This window comes from Phaenicophaeus curvirostris, chromosome 2, assembly GCF_032191515.1.
Source record: "Phaenicophaeus curvirostris isolate KB17595 chromosome 2, BPBGC_Pcur_1.0, whole genome shotgun sequence".
NCBI lineage: Eukaryota > Metazoa > Chordata > Aves > Cuculiformes > Cuculidae > Phaenicophaeus > Phaenicophaeus curvirostris.
This window is the reverse complement of record NC_091393.1, coordinates 63537304-63555508: the sequence shown is the minus strand read 5'-3', so window position 1 is coordinate 63555508 and position 18205 is coordinate 63537304. Positions and strand designations below refer to the sequence as shown.

At 34.7% G+C, this 18205-nt stretch overlaps 1 protein-coding gene across 1 annotated transcript in view; it reads left to right on the top strand.

Annotated features, from left to right (window-relative positions):
- The window catches only part of WDR27 (WD repeat domain 27), a 108210-nt gene that overhangs the window by 18046 nt on the left and 71959 nt on the right, over window positions 1–18205 (top strand). The window contains exons 14-19 of the mRNA XM_069852291.1: window positions 442–545; window positions 2188–2277; window positions 7941–8062; window positions 8817–8950; window positions 14799–14896; window positions 15196–15317. Coding sequence (XP_069708392.1) covers window positions 442–545; window positions 2188–2277; window positions 7941–8062; window positions 8817–8950; window positions 14799–14896; window positions 15196–15317 — 670 coding nt within the window. The remainder of the gene's footprint in view (window positions 1–441; window positions 546–2187; window positions 2278–7940; window positions 8063–8816; window positions 8951–14798; window positions 14897–15195; window positions 15318–18205) is intronic.

Here is an 18205-nt window from a genome sequence, read left to right as displayed (position 1 = left end):
TAGTTAGCACTTTGTTTTGTGTGAGGTATCTTTAGTGTCTTGTTAAATAGATGATTAATGTAATCCTTATTTTTACATATGGAGGTATTTTTCATATTGTTTATTGTCACAGCAGGGTAGAGTTTGCATTCTTTAAATACTTTTATTAGAGTGGTATGCAACTTAAGAAGTTTGATTTTACGTGCAAGTCCATGATAATTCTTGATCTCATTAATTCATAGCACTTAATTTAAATATGAATTTAAGTATGAATCTAAGTATGAATTTAAAATTCATTCTACCTCTTAATTTGGATTTAATATAACTTTTCCAGGAAATATTTATGTAACAATGTTTGGAATAGCTCCCAAAGCACATATATTTGATAACTGAAATGAAAATGCTGTGGGTTTAGATATCTCAATACTTTCCCTCTTTTTCTCTTTTTTTCCTCCTTTGAAGTAAAAATAGAGAATATCCTTTGGAAAGTTCTCCTCCAGTGAAATGTGAGAAAGAGATGTCTGTGACTTGCAAACCAACCCCAATATGTTGCATCCAGTACTCTGGTATGTATAGGATTTATAAAATGTACAGTTGTGCCAATGTGCAGAAAAAAAATCAGTATTTGTGTGACATGCTTTATTAAGACCATGGATTTACTAGGCAAATTCCCAGAAAACTTTCTGGCAATACCATGTGCTGTTAGATCATAATTTTTTAAATTGCAAAACCATTCAAGCTGCTGAAACGTATTGCAAATTGATTCTCATTCTTCTCTAGTTTTATATCTTTTTCCCTTTTGTACTTATTCTGTGGCTTTTCCACTACAATTTGAATATTGGTAGGGTTGAAATTGGAGAGCGACAGAGGGAGTTGAACACACTATGGTTGGTGATCAAAGCTCAGTTTATTGATTTACGGTTGCTTCTTTTATACAGTGTTTAATTAGCTCATACATATTGCAAAAGCTTAGCTCATGATTGGTTACATTTATAAGCAGAGGCTGCGGTTTATCATGCTTGCACAGCTATGTTCTATCTTGACTACTCCCTCAAAATGTTTTTCTCTTGACATTTAAGTTTTGCTTAATCAGCATGACTCACATTTTACAAGGACGACACGTCCTTGATACTTCTTTCTAAAAGCCATTGTTGTAAATATGGCTCTACATTGGTAGCCTAACAAGTTCTTTCACAAAGGAATATTTTCTTAGACATTTATTTAGTGTCCTTAGTATTAAAAACTGAAGTTCAGTTTCAAAATAATCAGAATACTTCTATTTCTTATGTAAAAATTCTTCAATTTTTATATATGTTCAAATATAAAAAAGGAAATTCTTGCATATAATCCAGAGAAGGGTTTTCTCATAACTGCTTTGGAGAAATGAAATCAAGCACGACATATTCCCTCTTCCTTGGTAAAGGTGCTTAGGAGATTTATGAAAGGGGTGTTCAGGTTGTGCCTCTTTTAAAAGCACTTTTTATAGCGAACCTAGTAGCATTGATTTGAATTCTGCACTTTATTTCCTTACTTTCTCTCACTACTGTTTATTCTTCTTCCACCCTCACTTATTTTTCCCCATCTTTTCATTTATCTGCTCTTTATTTTTTTTTTTCCAGGAAAAGGTTTTGAGTGAACAGTTAAATTTCACAAATCGCTACCACTAGGCAGATATTAAGGGAGTCTCTTCTGTCATTGTGTGCCCCTGCTGATTACCAGCATAAATGAACAGTCTGACTGCACTTGGATAGCTTTTAGGATTACCTTATGAAGAAATATATCGTCTTTAAGAAGTGACCCAGAATGACTAATACGTGCTATTTATTCTAATGTGTAAGGAAAGATCATGTAACTTTAAGATGAAGATTAAAAAAAAAAAAAAAGACGGTAAAGAAGCAGTTTTAAATGACTGACTTCTAAACATTTCTGCACTTAAATTTCATAGCACTTTTTTTCATATAAAGTGAGTTTCTGCCTTGTGATAAATAACTTTTGAGAATATGTTAGGACAAGCAATGAGTTATGCACAAATTCCTACCAAATTATGCAGTGTGAGTTTGTGATGTTCATACAAAATATGTGTTACGTTAAATGAATATCTGGTCTGTGTTCTGTGTAGTGGCATATATGAATTTTATGATTAAAAAACCTAGTATATTAGGTCCTTGTTTCTTTCAAATATACATCATTAAATATTCTTCTTTGTAGGTGACGGAGAGATGCTGGCTTGCGGGCTGACTGACAAGACTGTACTAATATTCAGTTCTGATCTCACTGATACATATAATGTTTTTTCAGGTAAATGTATGAATCAAATTATTCAAGCAATAGTGTATAATTGAATTTAACTTAAAAAGGCATAGTAATTAAAAGTTCCCACTTACATCACCTTGAGAAGAGTCAGGGAGATGGGATAATGCTGCTTCAAGATGTAAGAGTTATTTCTCTGACTGGTAAATTTTGTTCTGGAATTAAAGTGCCTACCAAGTTTTCCCATTTCTGAATTATCTGGGAGCTAGATAGTAATGTGTCCTGATATGTATTGCAGTCTCCATTGTGTGTATTGTATCCTGCATTGTCTATGTTTATTACAATAAGTAAATAAAAATAATAAAGCAAATAAATGGTAAAATAAAAAATAAGGGACCACTAATATGGAGAAATTCTTATCTGCAGAAGTATATGCATCTGCAAACACATGTGCATTACTTAACATTGTAGATGAGTGTTAAAAATGAATTCTAAATTTCTACAAGAACTATTTTTTTCAGTTTTTTTTATAACAGTATATATATCATGACTCAAAATTCATATAGCAGGGCTGATTTACAGTAGAAGTTCCTAGTGGAAGATGGCTAGTATCTACTAGCAGGCCTTAAAAACCACAAAACTAGACTATTGTAAGTTATTTTAGAAAATTATTTCTAATTGAAAAATCTGATAAGTGATTGCTGAATTTTTTTTGAGTACCAAAGATTCTTCCACAAAATATAATGACCATTATTGTGGCCACTAATGTTGGTAACATTACTGTTACTTTTCTTTCTGCATGAGGAAATTATTGAAAATATACCTTATGGTATGGAAAGTTCATAAACTTAAAAAAATTATTTTCTTCATGTACCAACCAACTAATTCGAGCAAATTCACACTGCAAATACATAAAGTGTAAGCAGTAATCAAGTTTTGAAGTTTTATTGACATAATTTTTTAAGTTAGGTAGTAATGGAAACAAAGCAGTAATTTTGACCAAGTGCATCCCATATATCTCTAATGTATTTAATATTATTTTAGATGATCAGTATTTCTAAAAAAATTAATTAACCAAAATAGATCAAAATTCTGTATTTTCATCCCTTACCTGTTACAAATATCCATAAAAATAATGATACACTGCTGCTGCAGTATTTGGTACACAGAACCTTAACAAAATCATGCTCAAAGAGTTCAGTGTTTCTTTAGTTTTTTAACACATCTTTCTTAATTAATCCAAAGCAGCTAAGGTGTAAATGATTTTCAAAACTTTAAGTCATCTTCTTTGGTAGCAGGGCTACTCTGAACATGAAGAACATAATAAATATTGCAAAATTATCCCACGAGGCTGTAAGTTATCATTGCACGGTATATGCTTTGTAGTTCTTTGCAGTTTGTCTTTTGCATCACAGATTCAGCTTCTCCTTTTGCGAACCACTATCAAGAAGTCAGACAGGCTGTTTTTACTTATACATGTACAGAGATTATATGCTTCGGAAAGTGACATTTCAATTCTTGAAAAACTCTTTTTTGGATGCTTTTTTCACTGGAGTTTGTTTTATGCAGGCTTCATTGATTTTGGACTGGTAATAGCTGGGTTTTATCTTTGTTTCATATCAGGGAAAGATTCTGATTTTTTTTTTTAATTTGTTACATCTATACCTCCATATATTTGTTACATATTAAATAATATCTAAGGAACACCTTGATATTATCAATAACAGAAAATACAGACTTTAATAAGAAAAAGTACTCTTCTAAGTAGACATATTTGAAAGTAGAGACCCTCCCCTCATAGAATTTAGAGTTTTCTAAATCTGAAAGAAAACCCTAGTACGTGTTACTCTAAATTATGAAGGAAACAGTACCTAGGTTTTGACATATTATCAGGGAAAGGCTTTATCTTTCTATTAAGTAGAATTAAATATTATGATTTTATAAGATATTTCAACATTCAGAGATCCCTAAAATATTGCAGTACTCTGTAAATGCTGACTAATTTCTTGTGATGAGAAATGACCTGCATCAGGCTTCATGCTACTACAGGGAAGCTTTTTCAGGTCCCAGTAGTTAAGATGTCAAGTACTAGTTGTTTGTATTGCTTTATAAAATGATTTATTACTAAATCATTCTCTAACAATTAACTTTAATTAGTTTTCTTATATTTTGCACTGCTATTTCTTTTGTCATTGATACCTTCCATTGTTTATTCTGCCTTTTTTATGATGTATAGTCTGAAAAGAATTTGCTACATGCTACTTCAGGATTATGAGGCAGCATAGGAATGCACCCTCTTCATATAGTTCTTTTCAAAAGCAACATAAGTGTGAAACTGTCAGATACTGTACTGTATGGGAGTAGGAACCACAAACCTTCGATTCTGTGCTTATTTCAGTCATGTAATTCTGCACAGTTCAGATTATCATGAAATTACATGTTTATTTTCTGCTTTAGATGCCTTTGCCTTTGAAGTGTGGTAACAGATGTGTTTTCTCACCATTAAAAATCATGGTGCATTGCTCTTATAAAAGCTGCAGTCAATGGCGATATAAAACTTCTTTTTTCATGGAATGACAATGATATCTGTTCTGATAAAAACTTTCCTTTTCAGTGCAGCATTAGTATCTGAATTATCAAAATCATATTGATTATTAAGCTGATTATCAAAAATCATATTTTTATAATGCACTGTCAGAGAGGAGCAATTTTGCTATTAGCCTAATTTATTCAGTTTTGTTCCCCGAAGTACTAGGTTACAGTTTTAAGGAACTACTACATGCATTCGTCTTTGGTGTTGGCTCTTCAAGCATCTCTGTCCCATAGTGAAGTGCACATAATATTGGCCACCCTTGAAAGACTTAAAGCTAGCATGGCCTTTTTTTAAGAAGCCTTCTTTAAAACCAGCTCCTGTCCCTCTCAAGATGCGTCAGGACTGGAGAACCCTGAGTAATGCCTGTTTAGAATTTTACTGGCCTTTTGCAAGCCGTCTGGCATCTCCTTGACTATGCTTTGAGACTGGGGGACCTAGTGTGCTTTTTCCAGACCTCAGATTTTCCTAAAGGTTCTCATGTTCCTTAACACTTTGAAAACAGTTTTGTAGGTTCTGGTAAGGACGTTTGTTTGTTTGTTGTGTTTGTTAGCTTGTTTGTTTTTTAAATGTAGATAATTCAAAGCTTCCAAATGTTTTTACAAAACCAAAGCCTCCAAATAAGTCTATATGTTAAGAATAAAATAAGTATAGTACTTATAAATGTACTTATCGTGTGCCTATGAAGTTTTCTGGAGAAAATGCTACAGGTCTTTGGTAACTGGAAATTGAAATATCTTGCTTATAAGCATTTTATAGATATTTGTTATCATAGAATATCTTAAGTGCTGAAATAATTAAATTAGCCTTCCTGTAATTTAAAGCAATCAACCTTTTAATAGAAAACTTCAATTGGCTAAATAGAAAATGTGCACAAGAGGGCAGTATAAGAACTTTGAATGTTTTAAGTCTGAGTGAAATTAATCATACTTCATCTGGAAAAATTAGAATAATATGGGCCAAGGTTTGTTAATTTTGTTTGATATGCTTGCACCTTTTTCTGACCTTTTTGATTGTCTTCAGTATAATTTTATATCAAATTATTAATTCTAGCTGGATGATGTTTCTGTCTTTTGAAGTTCTTTCTTTGTAAGTTTCTAATCTTGTTTTCCATTGTGTGACATCAAACTAGAAAGTGTTTCTCATAGAAGCTTTCTGCTTCTACAAGATTATTTTAATAATATTTCTACAAGATATTATGAATATTATACTACTTTAAACTATGATTTTTAAACAGGCAGTTACATTTTGTTTATCTAATGAGGCAGTCCTGCAGAAGCTGTTGTAGTGGCAGGTTCACTGTGTTGACAAAACCAGCTCTCAGTAATAAAAGCCTAGTAAATAAAATAAAATATTGCAGGGTCTCAAGTGTTTAATATATTATAAAATTCCATTATAATATAGTACTTGGGTTCTCTTTTTTAGTAATAGTGTATCTTTTCTTAAATTTAATTTTAAGGATGTTTCTTGAAAATGTTCTTTAAACATCTTCCTAAAATTAGTGTTAGAATTGTCATTATCTGTAGACACATTAGTTTGATGATTCTTCTGTAACTGCTTGTATTTTGTGTTTTATAACACTGAACTTTGCTAAAGTCAAAGTTGGGTGTTCTGTTGCAGAGATTTCTACAATAAGTATTTTTTGCCATAGCCATGGTGAATTCCTTTATTGCTTTATGTGATAAAATCCGTCTGCATCTCAATAGCCTTTTCTTCCTTCCCTTTAAGGCTTCATCCCATCACTTTGCAGCTCTGTAAAAATCAGTTTTGAAGCACTTGAAGTTAAGTATTCAAGATAAGATTAAGATCCTGAAGGCCTTCAATGCTTGAGTACCTATCCTGGGATTCAGGGTTTTTCTTTGGGCTTAACCTTCCCACACCACTATATTTCTTGTAGGCCCATGACAAAAGTCAAACCAGTCTTTACAAGCTCCAGTGTGGTAACTTCGATTTTGCTAGACTTCCAACCCACTGTTACTAGGGATGGGCAGAGACCAAACACTCTAGGATGAAAAACTCAGGACAGCTTACCAGTCAGAGCTAAATAAACACATGATCATCAACATTATGGGTTAGGTGCCGGGTTTTGGGCCTCTCCTGGGCCAAATACTGGCTAACAAACAGGTGCAGAGTACTGTGGTCTTGTATGGCAACCATCCTGTTTTGCCATTTGTGTATAGTAGCAAGTCATTGGGCTCAGGACATTAACCATCCCAGTTGCACTTTGAAATATTTGCTAACTGTGTTGTCAATGATGATTGTTTTCTTCATTCTGTTACCAACAAAAGGATGAAGTTAGATGAAATTATTCCCTGAATATTCAGACTGATGTTTGGATCTCTATGCATCAAGAGACAGCTTTTCCAGACCTTAGAAGCTTAATTAGAAACATTAGGAGTTGATGGTCAAACTTCTATTTTCTGGGGAGTATTTTGGCACAGTTTGGAATAATTTTAATCCAATTCAGCACTTCACTATGAGATAGTATTTAATGAAAAATATCAGAAATAAAACTTTTGCAGTAAGACACACTATTCGTAACAACCTTATAACTACCTCTGTGCTTCAAATTCAATCTGGTATGGAGACAGAATTTGTTAAAATTATTGCGACAGTAAAATCTGTGAATGTGGTTTTGTTTTTAACTTGAAGGAATTTTGTTTGTTTGTTATGTATTTAGAACTATTTTATAGTTCTAGTTGAGACAAATCTGACTGCAGAAAGCTGAAGAAAATTTAGATACTAGGTTTATTTCTTTTGGAATGTGAATGTGCCCTTTATATTTATTGTGACATTTTCATATAAATTCCCTTATAGTGAGGAAGGTAATGTCATACAAATGCATATGAGATTTCAGGTAGAATACCTTGATATTTTTCTGATCTTATTTAATTTTGTGAGACTTGATTATTAGTGAGGAATGTTTTTCCATGTTTTTTGGTGGAAGAAAATAATTAACAACTGGTTTACTGTTACCAGTTTTAATCCAACCATTTGAGGCTTGTATTTAGAATGTATTTTAATACCGTGTATAATTATACTAAAAACAATACAATGAACTCTGGAGAAATCTGTAAATGCAAGAAACTAGTTTTATGGCATTTCCTATTATTTTTATCAGGTCATGATGGTGCAGTTAACTCTGTTGGCTGGAGTCATGACAACAAGTGGTTAGTTTCTGCATCAGAAGATAGAACTTTAAGGATCTGGTCAGTCTGCAATAGTGAACCGGCCCTCATTCTGGTAATTAGAAACCATGTTAGTTTGGTTCACGGAGGATACTGTTTTGCACTTTCATCTACTTTCATTTTAACAACTCTGTAGAATCACGGAATCACAGCATTGTTTAGGTTAGAAAAGATCTTTAAGATCATTGGGTCCAACCAATGATCTTAAGTGAATCGGTTACCCCAACACTGCCAAGTGCACCACTAGCCATGTCCCTAAGTGCCACGCCTATACATCTTTTAAATATCTCCAGGGATGACACTTGCAGACTGATTTTCAGACCTTCAGAGTGGTGGTGATTCAAATTCATGCTATGGTCTGAGTGGTCTCCATTGACTTCAAATTAGGATTTTATCATGACAATTTATGAAAAGAAAAAAAAATCAGTCTTAGTAGACAAAACTAGTGGGCATGTCTGGAAGTTTTAGTTTTGTTGTATGCTCTGTATATCCTGTTTTAATTGGCTCAGCTCTACTTGACTTTATAGTCTGCTCCCCAATGCAAATGGAAGTTTAGATTATGAAGCTAGATTATAGATTCAAATGACTACAGATATTATTAACTTTGCTGCCAACTAATTTAAGCAGAAAAAAAACCTTTATTTTTAGATAAATAGATGTTAAAACCAGGAAAGGCTTAAGGTAGTAGGTTAACCTCCTGGCATACAATCAGGATAGAAGGAAGACTATGCATTAACACCAGGAATCTCAGACAAAAAAAATATATAGCATCTTATGATCCGTTCTTACTAATTTTCTTTGCATTTCAGGGCAAAGAGAAGTTCCATAAGACCCTACGCTTTGCACAGTTTTATTTTGTAGATTCATTCATACTGCTGTGTTGTGGAGCTGAATTTCAGTTATTAAGTTTCCATTTAGACACAACCAAGGATGACATCAAACGGTGAGTAAAATTTCTCATTAACAGACTAGTGAAAGTACTTGTGCTCTCTGATGTAGGAATCTTGGTGTGTTGAGCTGGGATGGAGGGTAGGAGTATTACAGAAGTAAAAAATTGAATAATTAATAAAAGCTAATTGTACAAATACCTTTGTTCTGGCATAATAGAAAATATTGTAACGTTAAATAATTTTTCGTAGTGCAAATGTTATTTGCATTTGGTGCAAATACAGCCTTACTATTGCTATTACCATTTGGGACCTTCTGAGCTCTACCTTCTTTTCCCTGTTTACATCTTAGTATATATTAATGTCTTATGTTTGAGAAGATATTGCAAATCTTCCTTTTGTAGGAATATTTCTATATACTTTTTCTTTCAGAGACTCAGACATGATGTGACTGTTTTCTTCCTTCTCTGTCAAATGGAAGTAGATCACGTTCATAATTTTTGCTGACTTTCCCACTATTATATTGTGTCTAATTACTTTCCTTATTATCTTATTTTGTCTCTGCGTTTCTTCATTGTTGGGCAGAGAATCATAGAATAGTTTGGGTTGGAAGGGACCTTAAAAATCATCCAGTTCCAATCCCCATGCTGTGGGTAGGGACACCTCGCACTAGATCAGGTTACCCAAGGCCCCATCCAACTTGGCCTTAAACACCTCCAGGGATCAGGCAGCCACTACTTCTCTGGACAAACTGTGCCAGTGCCTCACCAGTCTCATTGTGAAGAAATTCTTCCTAATGCCTAGTCTAAATCTGGCCCTTTCCAGTGTATACCCATTCTCCCATTTTCCTATCACCACAAGCCTTTATGAATAGTCCCTCTCCAGCTTTCTTCTAGGCCCCTTTCAGGTACTGGAAGGTTCCTATAAGATCTCCTCGAAGCCTTCTCTTCTCCAGGCTGAATAAGCCCAACTTTCTCATCCTGTCCTCATACGGAAGGTGCTCCAGCCCTCTGATCATCTTCGTAGCCCTCTTCTGGACCCCTTCCAACAGCGCCAAAGGATTCCAGAACTGGACACAGCACTCCAGATGAGGTCTCACAAGAGAGGAATAAAGGGGCAGAATCACTTCCCTCGACCTGCTGGCAACGCTGGTTTTGATGCAGCCCAGGATACGGTTGGCCTTCTGGGCTGTGAACACACATTGCTGGGTCATGTCGAGCTTCTCATCAGCCAGCATCCTCAAGTCCTTCTCTGCAGGGCAGCTCTGAATCACATCATCCCCCATTGTGTGCTGAAAATGAGGATTGCCCTGACACAGGTGCAGGACTTTGCACTTGGCCCTGTTGAACCATATGAGGTTCTCACAGGCCCACTTCTCCAGCCTGTCCAGGTCCCTCTGGATGACATCCCGTCCTTCTGGTTTGGCAACTGCACCACTCAGCTTGGTGTCATCTGCAGACTTGCTGAGGGTGCACTCAATCTCACTGTCAGTATCATTGCTGAAGATACTAAACAGCACTGGTCCCAGTATGGACCCCTGAGAGACACTGCTTGTCACGAATCTCCATCTGGACTTTGAACAACTACTCTTTGAATGCGACCACCCAACCAGTTTCTTATCCACCGTACCGCCCACCCATCAAATCCATATCTCTCCAATTTAGAGAGAAGGATGTTGTGGGGGACAGTGTCAAAGGCTTTACAGAAGTCCAGATAGATCACATCTGTCTGTTTACCTGTGTCCACTGCTGCAGTTACCCCATCATAGAAAGCGACTAATTTGGTCATACAGGATTTGCCCCTGGTGAAGCTGTGCTTGCTGCCATTAATCACCTCCATGTCCTCCATGTGCTTTAGCATAGCTTCTAGTATGTTCTGTTCTATGATCTTCCCAGGCATAGAGGTGAGGCTGACAAGTCAGTAGTTCTCAGAGTCCTCTTTCTACCGTTTTTAAAAATAACCACAACGTTACCCTTGTTCCAGTCACCAGGGACTTCTCCTGATGGCCATGATTTTTCAGACTTTATTTTAGGCATCCTTCTTTGTAACTTGCTATCAATTCGTTTATTAAATGTCTCATATACTTTTATATTCATTTAGTTTATAATTGGAAATAAAACTGTCTTTGTATCCTATTAATTTTCTCTGCTCTTGGTTTGCTTTTGCTGGTTTTCAGCAGCATTTGTGTATATGAGAGTTTATTACATTCAAAAAAATATATGCGCGCACATACATATATATATATGTTTAGACATACCAGTGTTTAATAAAACCTTGAAGAGATATTTTTCTTTGTGTGATATTATGACTTTATATTATGAGTGGAAGAACAAACAGAATTAAGGTCACGAGCTTGAAGTGTATTAGTTGGTATTGTGAATGGTGTGTCGTATCTGTTCATAACATTAAATAGTGTTGCGCTGCGTCTTAAGGTAGCTAAGGGATTATGATCTAAGTTCTGTTTATAAATTCTTCAAAATGATCAGTTGTGGCATTCAGTCACCTGCTTGGTTTTATAGTTAATCCACTGTCACTTGTGATTCTTTCCTTTTTGTTTCTGGTCAAAATTCATAATGGGTGGTGTTGCTGTGCTGCTTACTCAAATTATTTTAGTCGTATACTCTATTTGGAATAGTAATATAACAAATAGACTGAAAAACTAAATATAAAGGAATAGAGAATTTCCTGCTTTGATTTTCTGGTATATACATTACATTAGGAGGGTAAAACTAACAGAATAAAATGAAAAGAAAATACTGAAGCACAGGCACAAGTTCCTTTGAAAGGATTCTCCTGGACATTCCCGCCCTTGATTTTCCTCATAACTAGCTCAATAGAGATCTCATATTCTGAAGTGCTTACCCTGTAGCAAAGTGTAATAGTATAGAAGGAACCTGGAAGGCACAAAAAGTGCTTCCTGTTCCTGATTTTGCTTGAAATCTGTTCCTAGCCCAAACAAATAATATCTGGAAACCGAGGCAGGGAGCCGCTTCACTTATAACTGTTTTTAACTCTTAAAATTATACAGGCACTCATGGAGGAACTTAGAAAAAGAAGGCAGAAAACAATATTCTGATCTTTTAGATCCCTCCCTCTTGTGTTTACTTTAAGTTCTAAGTTATAACTAAATTTTTTTTTCCTTCTAATTGTGGGGTCCTAGGCTTTAATCAGGAACTTTTTTTTGGTAGCATATAATGTGCTGGGTCTAGACATCTCCCTCTATCATAACAAATACCCATGCCTTATAGGGGAAAGTATCCAGTAGCCTGAAGAAAATCAATACTGCAGTAACTGTTGTGGAGTACTGGCCTGAATTACCTTCAAGGTAGTTAGTTCAGAAACTGAAGACACTATGGAACTTGAAGTAATTGTAGAATCCACTCAAGCATATTTGCAAAGACTAGGGCTCTGAACTTATACTGTGTTCTGTGTTGCTCCAATTGCTTTGTTATAAGCACATAATATCCCGGTTTAAAGCTGTTAAAAGTGTGTATGTAAGGTTGTACTTACAGCAGAATTTTGTTATTACCATGCAGGTCAGTATTTCTTCATGCGTTAACACTAACTCAAATATATGAAATTAGGCTGTCTTGGTTATTAGCACCAAAAGACCAAATATACATTCATAGACATTACAATGAATCCATAAACCAGTCTGAGACATGGTTATTTAGATATATTAAAAAAGGTATTAAAGGTTAATTTGCTTTGATGTTTCCTTTTGAATTCCTTCCAGTTCATGTCCCAGCATTTCTTTCTTTTATGGAGCACCACATAATTCCTGTTGTTTCTTGCAGCTCACTCATTCAGCATTCTGAGCCAAATTTGGAAGAATACTTAAATGGAACTGATTCAAGATACTAGATCTAACCCCAAAACATCCTTAATTAGAGGGACATGAGAATGCACTCTAGCCAACCAATAAATTGCTGTTGTATGTCAGAGGTGAAGAGAGTACGATGACAAATCATATCATCCTTTCTTTATGCAGTTTTCAAAGAGCTACCTTTAAATATTAATTAACTAAGCATCACAAGAACTTAATTAAATAGTTAAATGTTGGGTTAGTGTTAAAGATAAAACTGAGTTTTGGAAATAAGAAAATGAATGTTATATAGATTATTTAAATATAGATTGTAGAATATATAGATTATTTAAATATATCCTTGTTTACAAATGCTATAGAGATTTATTGTGGTTCTGGGAATAGACTACAGTTCTCCTGACTTCTGCTTCTATGATTAATCTTGCAACGATTCACAACCTAAACAAATTTCTTCACTTTCTCCAAAATTACAAACTCCTAATTTTCCAATAACAGCAGTAGTTGTGCATGGTAATGTGAAGTGTAGCTATTTGCTTCTTAGTTTTTTTTAATTTAAATTCTTAATTACTTTTATGCCATGTAAGAGTTTGAGCAGAAGAAAAGATCTATGGGTAGTTATCTTATTTTTATAGTTTTAGGTGTTGTTTTAAAGATCAGCATGAGCAATTCAAAAGGAGTTTAAAAAGGAGAAACAATGGCCCTTAAAGCTGTTGTATTTAGCAACTGATTGTAGTATTTATACATACAGTAATGGAAGGAATGATGAAATATCTACTCTGATGAAATGGGAAAGTATACCAGCACATGTTATAGATGGATAAAGCTAAGGTCACGGTAAGTGGGTTTAAAATTTAGCATGCTAATGACACAAAGGACAGTGCTTATTTCAGGTGCTTCTGGAAAGTTAATGTTGAGCAGGATAATTATTTTAGTGCAAACCACATTAAACCAGTTTAAATGACTTTCAGCCAGTTTAAATTATATCAGAGGAATCATCCTGCTGTCTTCATTAGATTGTTCCTATTATCTCAGTCAGCTTATTTAAAGGTAGCTTGGACATCTTTACCCCAAAACAGAGATAAATCAGTTGTTCCTGAAGTCTAGACCAGTTTTCTTTTGTAGTTTAATAGAATACTTACGGAAACCATAGAAGGATTAAATTGCAAAACACTATTTTACACTGTGCCTCACCATCACTGCTGTAGTAGCTTTAATGTCTACCTAGAAAAGTGCAGGAGATCGTTGTTTGAGTGTGACAGAGAAAGGAGAAAGCAAATCGTTAACTATTTTTCTTGTAAACTGATCCAGCTGATAAACGTATTGCTTTTTTCAAATTATCTCAGTTTTGCAAACTTCTAGCACTGTTGGAAAGAAACAGTATTCCTGCAAGTATGTCATGCATGGACTTTTGTATTGCCGCTAGACAGACATGCTAAAATGGAAATATAATACTTAAAGTCACATTGAAATTATTTTACTGTGTAAAAGTGTCTGAATTTAAAATACAAAGCAGAAATTCTGAGTTGTTTTGGTGTGTTGATCTGTGCTGACAGCTAAGCAGTCACCCATTTGCTCACTCATTCTGCCCTAGTTGTATCCCCCAGTGAGATGGGGATGAGCATTGGAAAGGAAAAGGTAAGGAAAACTTGTGGGATGAGGTAAAGACTATTTAATAAGTAAAGAAAATAGAAAAAAAACCCAAAAACCAAGAGATGCAAAAGTAATGTCTCAGCAGCTCCCATGAGCAGACCAGCATCCAGGCAGTTTCCAAGCTATGGGTGCTTTCAGAAAACTCCTCTACCTTCAACATTTTCAATAGAAATAAAGAATTATGTCATTGTTTCATGTTGATGGAAGATCTATCTTACGTATGTGAATATTATGTTTCTTTTCACCCAAGAGAGTTTTGTTACCAATTTTTTTATACTTCAGCAATGATTCAAAAGGTCTGTGGCTTTAAGTTTTCATAATGAAAGAAAGCATTTTGGTTTTCTTTGTGATTCCAGTGGGAGTTTACTGGGGGCCATAAATCATAATTTATTTAATTTACACTAGCATTCATTCAATATCTTTTGCAGATACAAACAAAGAAGTGTTTGCAAATTGGTGCAGAAATTTCCCATGGCTTCAACAGTGGAGATTACCAGCCTTTCAGCAGTTAATGATTTCTACTCGTGTATCCTTTGTATTTCTTATTTTCTTTATAGTTCTTTGGACTTAATTATATGGAAATAGCTTCAGTTAAAATAATTAGCACTTATTCTTTACTACTCTTTTTTTCTGTTAGAGTAGAAATGCTTTATTTTTTCGTGATACTGAATTTCAAATTTTTTAGAACTATAAGGTATTTGGTGCTGTTCATAGAGCGGTAAATGCAACAGAGTCTGAATATCTATTTATCTGTCTTTTTGTCTATCTATATGTTTTTTTCCCCACCTTTAGATCAGTGTAACTTTAACACAGAGAACTGTACAGATATTGTACTTACAGCTGGCAGCAATCGAGCATTGGAAGTTTTTGACCTCAATGCCGGCTGCAGTACAGCAGTGATACCAGAAGTTCATACTAGATCAGTTCATCAGATCTGCCAAAACAAGGTATATAATTTATTGGATATTATTTGCAGTACCACTACAACTCCATCAATAAAGAAATTGGAAGCTAAAAATATAATTGATAGTAATCAATAAGAGTTTTTTATATGTTGGGGAGGATGGGCAAGATTATAAGCGTGTCTAATAAAGGCACCCAGATCTCATTTATTCTCTGGTGGAAAGCAGGAGCAGTGAGAATGACTGAACAAGCTTGCTATTAGGGAAGTGTATATTACCCTTTGCCTCACTCGTGCCAGAATGTAATACTGTATTTCAGCAGGAACTTTTCCTTATGTAATTGTTCTTCTGTAAAGCTGAATCTGAAGTCATCTGATTTATTCTGAAACTTCAGAAACAGCAACAAAAAAAGATAAAAAATTGCTCAGCATTGCAATAGCATAGGTGAATTAAAAACCCTAATCCTTGCTCTTTTTTTTTTACTTCAAGATTGATTTGAATGTTTGGAGGTCTTCTGATACCATACATGCTAGAATGCCTGCTGCGTTAGGTTTGGCTGAGCATGGTTCTTCATTCCAAGTTGGAAAGTCCTTGCTTGTGTGGGTTTAAAACAGTTTCTTATTACTACTTTTGTATAACTGTTTGTGGATTTTACTGAGATGTGATCTGGTAAAACACTTAAAATTGTGCTAACTATTTCAGTAGTATTTGTAACACATATAGGCTTAAAGATCTGGCTGTTATTTTGCTTGGTCAGCTTAGTGGCTTCAGGTTATTTAATCAAGAAAAACTTTGAAGCTGTGGGTAAGTGTTCACTAGGGGGGAAAAAAACCGAGAGGTATGTGGTATAGCAAAGAAAATGATCTGTTGGGTTTTTTTTTAAATTATAGATCAAGGTTCTCTATTTTTTTCAATTATATAAAATTAATACTTTAGATAAGTCAATAGGAAAATTACATATCAACTATTTTGTTACAGTTGTATAGTTTAAAGCTGCTAGAGTCAACCAGTGCGTTTACATTAAAATCATATGCGAAAATATTTCGTGGACATAAAAATATGCTATGTGTAAATCACATCCTGTTTAAAGTGCAAAACACATTGAAATCTAAGGTTAGTCAGTGATGCGGTATGGTGCAATAGAAGCAAATCTGTGGAGTGAAACTGTTGATGCTTCAGTGCCTACACAATAAAATTTATGAAGTCTTTCCTTTGGACTAGCCCAAGTCTTGTCTTGTTGACTGAACACTCATTAGTGATTGATATATACATGTATTCTTGAAGTGCCTTTTTTCATTTAGATTCATGCAAATTATGTTATAACACTGCTTTGTAATGCTACCTCGACAGTAGTAAGTGGGGACGATAAGGAGATTTGTTCTTTAAATAAATAATAAAAAAGGTTATCTATTTGGAATGTGTCATAAAATACTAAGGACGATATGCTGTGATTAAGTGTGGGAGAAACCTGATTGCAAATTATTAAATGCATAGGTGAACAGCAATGACATGCTGTTATTTCTGGGTTTGGACAGCAGCAGCTGTAAGTAAATGTATACAATTCGCAATGTGATAACTTCAATTTTAAATTGTTCTTTTTGTTTGTTCTAGAGGTTGTCTGCAAGAAATGTGAAATTGATCTCAGTTTTCAGTGTACTTGATTAAGTTTATTATATAATTTGGAATATTTTCTATTCACAACAGATGTTGTTTGATGTATAATAGGACAGTATTCTGAATCTTCTGCCAGAAGAGTTTAGCAGGAAATGTAGTGAATGTATATATATGTATTATATATTCATATAAAAGATTTGCTTGTACTGACTGTCATAAAGCATGTCTCTTAGAAAATGATGGGGTAGAATGGGGTCTAATTCCTGTTTCCTTTTAGAATTTTAGTACTCTAGAAGTGAAAATATATTTAGAAGATAGCAAGTCTGTGTGACTGGTTAATCAAGAAGCCCTTATTTTGCTTATCAGAATTTGCAGCAATTAGAATGAAGCCAGACTAGAATTCTTTATGGTTACTCCTCTTGAAATCTGCCCAAGATATACTGGCTAAAGTCATTGGGTTCAGCCACCCTGCCTCAAATTCTCTGATGACTGTAGGTGGTCACAGCCATCACTTCGCATTTAGTATAGTATAGTACATCCTTTGTTGCTGTGGCAGTTACCAGTGTGACTGAGTATTGATTCGGGAATGGTATGCTATAGGTGGTAAGCCACTCTACTGAATCATTACTTGCCACAGCTTATCTTTCCATGGTAAGAGTGTGTTAAATCTTCCTGACTGTAATTAGGTTGTAAAATCAGACCGTACCCTTGCCTGAGATATTCAATCTGCAGCCTCTGTATGGATGCAAGTACAGTTGATGAACACTGGTCCCTTATCTGAAGCTTGAATTATGCAAGGTAATTTCTGTTCTTGTTAACAGTTTGTGAAATACTGCAGATGAATATAGAGTATGCACTCACACACTGTACTTGTATAGAATAAGTACAAAGAATGTTTACTATTATACTCAGGTTACTGAAGTCCAGGAGAGGAAACCACAAAATATATGCCTAGGTCTTGAAGCTCCATATATGATTAAAATTTATGCAATTAAATTGCTTGCAGAACACCGGGCCTTATACTGCTTCCTTAGAACCTCTATGATCTTGATTTAATTGAACATATGAATGTTTATTATTCCAAATTTCAGTGTTTTTTTCCCTTAAAAAGCATTTTGGCACCGAATTCCCCTGAAGTGCTCAGGACACAGCAATGCAATCCTGTTTTTGTATACAGGTTCTACCAGCAGTAACAAAACGAATTAAGCATCCATTCTAAAGGATTTAAGGCTATGTCCTTAAAGACTACCTTCCAAGTCCACCACTATAAATCAGATTTGATTACTGTGTTCTTTAATACTTTCACTTCCCCACCACAT